The following is a 4,839-nucleotide window of genomic DNA, read 5'->3' as shown; positions in this document are numbered from 1 at the left end:
CCGATACTAATTACCGATAATTTACATTACCAATTAACCATGCTTCATCACACAATACTAGGTGAAAAGTAGCTGTGGGAATTGAGTGAATGGAGTGAAGCAGAGGTGCAGTGATGAGGTGGACAGTTAGGGAAGGGAGGAGAGATGATGAGGGGTCGATTAGGGAGGGAGAAAGCTTAAGAAGGGAGAGGAGTAGAGCAGAGGGAGACCCTTCTCAGAACAGTGTTGTGGCCCCTGTTTCTTCCATTACAACAGTGACATTTCAGAGAGCCTTTGTTGGCTGCAAAACGTTGGAATGTTGGGGGTTGCGTATTATGTGCAATGGGATACAGTAATTACTGATGGATTGAAAAACTGTTGTACAGTCTGCCATTCTGAAATGTCAATATGTGGAGTCTCAGCAAACCTCCAGTTTGAAGGTTGATGCTTGCAGCCTTGCTGTTGGCGCAGTCTGTGTTTGTGGTTGGGTTTGGGGAGATAGGCGCCCTGCCAGCCCCTGTTACTCATTTATCAAGATCACTCTATGTTCGAGAGAGTGAGAATTCCTCTCGGCGATTGAATTTGAGCCGTGATTGAAATAGCTTTAGCCTGATCCTGTTTCTAAGCATTTGCCTGTTAGTTATTGTTTAAAGTTCCTCCGTTATCAGATCTAACAGCGATGGGTCCAGTTGTGAATGAGTTAACTGATTGCAGGGCAGGAACTGGGGGAGGGGAATGAGCCGGGTCCATATATGGACGGGTAGGAGGAGAGAGGATCCTGAAGCTCTGACCCAGCCTGGCTCAGATACTGAGTGTGCCGGCAGTGATGACGAGAGAGAGAGAGAGAAAGGGAGAGGGACATAGAGAGATACGGGCAGATAGTCAGGGGGAAGAGAAAGAGGAATAGAGAGTGAGGGGACCGGAGTGAGTGAGTGTGTGCCTGCTTCCCTACAGGATCGGTGTAGGCACACCTCTCTCTCTCTCTCTGGGCTCCCTCTTTTCTGGGTGTCTGTTTACCGACAGACCCAACATGTTCTTCGTCCACATTTCCTATACCTTCTGCCCCTGAACTGAGATAAGGAGCTGCATTGAAACGTCATGGACAAGTTCCTGAGAGAGGTGAGTGAGCTTCTAGCCTGCCCCTGATGGTTAATGCGCCCGACCCTCCGTTACATCCCATCAGTATCAGACAATTAAGTAAACTTCACAATTTATAGCAACCGGACTGTTTTAGCACTGAGACCATTCATTGCTCGGGATTGTCCGGAACTGTCTCGGGATGAGTCCAGCCCGGGTCTGGAATTGTCCCAGGACTCGATTGGGAGTGTCCGAGGCTGGTCTGGGATTGCCAAGTCTGGGAATGGCTTGGAATTGGCCTGCGATTGGCTCAGCACTGCCTAGGGATTGGCCTGGGATTGGCACGGAGCTGGAGCATGAGTGCACTGGGATTGTCATGTAAAATTTGGGCTGTGGCAAGTTAGAGGTTGTATCCTGATCGTGAGAGTTTTTGGAACCCCGAGATCCCTGTGATTCCGTCCCTTCAACATTCATGGAATCATACAGCATAGAACAGGACCTTTAGCCCATCCAGTCTGTACCACCCAAACTACACGACTACCCACACCAGTCTCACTTTCCTGCACTAGGCCCGTAGCCTTGAATGTTTTGACATTTCAAGTGCTTTTTAAAGGTTGTGAGGTTTGGTTACCGTCCTAAGCAACGCATTCCAGACCCCCACCACCCACTGGGTGAATAAATAGTTCCTCAAATTCCTTCTAAACCTCCTGCCTTTCACTTTTTAAAAAAATGTGCTCCCTTGTCCATGCCCCTCCGATTTGTATACACCTCTGTCAGGTCCCCCTCAAACTTCTCTCCTTGAAAGAAAACAGCCTGAGTTTATCCATCCTCTCTTCATCACTGAAATGCTCCATCCCAGGCAACATCCTGGTGAATCTCCTCTGTACTCCCTCCAATGCAATCACATCTTTCCTATAGTGTGGTGACTAGAATTTCATACAGTACTCCAGCTGTGGTCTAACCAAAGTCCTGCACAGCTCCAACACAACCTCCCTGCTCTTATAATCTATACCTCGACTAATAAAGGCAAACATCCCGTCTGCTGCCTTAGCTACCCTATTAATCTGTCCTACCACCTTCAGGGACCTGTGGGCAAGCACCCCAACATCCCTCTGTTCCTCTAAGCTTCTTCGTGTTCTGCCACTCATTAAACACTCCCTTGTTTTCTTGGCTTCTTCCAAAGTGCATCACTTACAGTTATCAGTGTTAAATTTCATCTGCCGCTGAATTGCCCATCTGAACAACCTGTCTATATCATCCTGTAACCTAAGATCTTACTCCTCACTGCCAATCTTTGTGCCATCTGCAAACCTACTTACCATTGACCCCAATGTTTTCATCTACATTATTTATAAATATCACAACAGTAAGGGACCAGCACTGATCCTTATGGTACACGACACACACCCAGTTCCAGTCACACAAACAGCCTTTTATCACAACCCTGGATCTCCTTCCACAAAACCAAATATTGGATCCAACAAGCCAGGTTTTCCTGGATCCCATGAGATTGTACTTTCTTTATCAGTTTCCCATGAGGGACTTTGTCGAGAATCCATATAAACTGCATCAAATACCATATCCTGATCAACACATTTGGTCACATCCTCAAAAAAAAATTAGTGAAATTCATTCGGCATGAATCTCCTTTGACAAAGTCATGCTGACTATCCCTGATCAAACCTCGCCTCTCTTAAATAGAGACTAATTTTCTCCTTCACTGTTTTCTCCACTAGTTTCCCTACCACTGATGTAAAACTCACTGGGTTATATTTCCCAGCTCTACTTCTACCATGCTTCTTGTAAAGTGGAACCACATTAGCTGTCCTCCAATCCTCTGGCAATTCCCCTGAGGCCATAGATGATTTAAAAATTTGGGTCAGGGCCCCTGCTATTTCCTCCCTCGTCTCCCACAGCAGCCTGGGATACAACTCATCCAGAGCTGGGGATTTGTCCACTTTTAAATTCATCAAACTCCAATATCTCCTTACTTCTTATATCAATCTTCTCAAGAACTTCACAGTCCATCTTGAATTCCGTACTTGCATCCTTCTCGTGAGTAAAGACAGATGTGAAGTACTCATTTACTCACTGTACCAATATCCTCTGGCTTCATGCACAGATTGGTTCCTAATGGATCCTACTCTTTAAAAACCAAAAGAACTGCAGATGCTGAAAATCAGAAACAAAAATAGAAATTGCTGGAAAAACTCAGCAGGTCTGGGAGCATCTGTGGCAAGAAATCAGAGTTACCATTTCTGAATGATTCTGAGGAAGGGTCACTTGACCCGAAATGTTAATCCTGATTTCTCTCCACAGATGCTGCCAGACCTGCTGAGCTTTTCCAGCAATTTCTGTTTTTGGATCCTATTCTTTCCCTGGTTATTCTCCCTTCCCCTTTACTGACTTCCAGAGTGTCTTGGGATTCTTCCTAATCTTGCCTGCCTGTGTTTTCTCATACCCCTCTTTGATCTCCTAATTGCCTTCTTGAGTTCAGCCCTGCACTTTCTATACTCCTCTCAGGTGACTATTGATTTGTTTTCTTTGTACCTATTTAAAAGTCTCTCTTTCTCTTTATCCAGTCCAGAATATTCCTCAACGTCCAGGGTTCTCTGGGCTTATTGATCCTACATTTCACCCTTAAGGGAACATGTTTGGCCTGTATTCTAACCAGTACCTTTTTGAACACTTTCCTCTGTTCTGTTGAAGATTTAGCCTCAACTAGCAGTTCCCAGTCTATTTTGGCCAGATTCCTGCCTTATTTTAATAAAATCTGCTCTGCGCCAACCCAAAACTCTTATCACTAAAATGCTCCTCCACTGTCACCTCCAATCCCTATCCTTCTTCCTTCCCCAGAATTAGGTCCAGTACTGTTTCAAGAAATCTGCCCCCTCTGAACCCTCTATACTGTTATAATAATTATATTGTGGCAGTTAACCCAATCGTTATCATTTTTACATGGCTCAGTGAATTGACTACACATCTGCTCCTTAATTACCAACTGACTGTTCGGAGGCCTATAATACACTCCTAACAGTGTGATTGTCCCCTTTTTATTTCCAAATTCTACCCACAAAGCCTCGTTTGATGACCCTTCCAAGATATCATTCCTCCTTACCGTAGTAACTGACTCTCTAACTAATAATGCGACACCACCTCCACATTTGTATCCTCCCCGTCCTGCCTGAAGATCGTATACCCTGAAACGTTGAGGTGCCAGTCTTTCCCTCCCTCAACCACATCTCAGTGTTGCAACAACATTGCAATTCCATGTGTCAATCCACACTCAACTCACATGTTTTACCTTTAATACTCCTGGCATTAAAATAGAGGCCGTCCAGCTTAGTCTTACTCCCTTGAGACACACATGGCTGAACCAGCTCTGCCTTAGTTCCTTTTCTGAACTATGCTGTGACACTATTGAACTAACACATTGTGACCCCTGCCCCTGCTGAAATAGTTTAAGCTGCTGTCATCAGCACAAGCAAACCATCCCACAAGGATGTTAGTCCCATTCTGGTTCAGGGTACAGACAGTCCTGTTTGTAAAGGTCCAACCTATCTGAAAACCTGTCCCAGTGATTCAGGAGATCATTGAAGAGTTCAAACCATGTAGCAGGAGGGAATTGATTAAAAAAAAGACTAGAAGATCTGTACCGACAGCGTATTGCATTGTTGGCCAGTCAGTAATTGGGGAGCACTGCATTGCTAGAGGGCCAGCGCCAAGGGAGCACCACGCTGCCGGAGGGCCAGCGCCAAGGGAGCACCGTGCTGCCGGAGGGCC

General features: G+C 45.6%; 1 protein-coding gene across 1 annotated transcript in view; it reads left to right on the top strand.

Moving 5' to 3' along the window:
• Nucleotides 1–872: 872 nt before the first annotated feature.
• The window catches only part of LOC109918935 (unconventional myosin-X), a 160,185-nt gene continuing 156,218 nt past the window's right edge, over nucleotides 873–4,839 (top strand). Inside the window, exon 1 of the mRNA XM_048599294.1 lies at nucleotides 873–1,098. Coding sequence (XP_048455251.1) covers nucleotides 1,078–1,098 — 21 coding nt within the window. The 5' untranslated portion in view covers nucleotides 873–1,077. The remainder of the gene's footprint in view (nucleotides 1,099–4,839) is intronic.

Source organism: Rhincodon typus, chromosome 7 (genome assembly GCF_021869965.1).
Source record: "Rhincodon typus isolate 14 chromosome 7, sRhiTyp1.1, whole genome shotgun sequence".
Classification (NCBI taxonomy): domain Eukaryota; kingdom Metazoa; phylum Chordata; class Chondrichthyes; order Orectolobiformes; family Rhincodontidae; genus Rhincodon; species Rhincodon typus.
The sequence above is the reverse complement of the archived record's forward strand: the minus strand, read 5'-3'. Positions and strand labels throughout refer to the sequence as shown.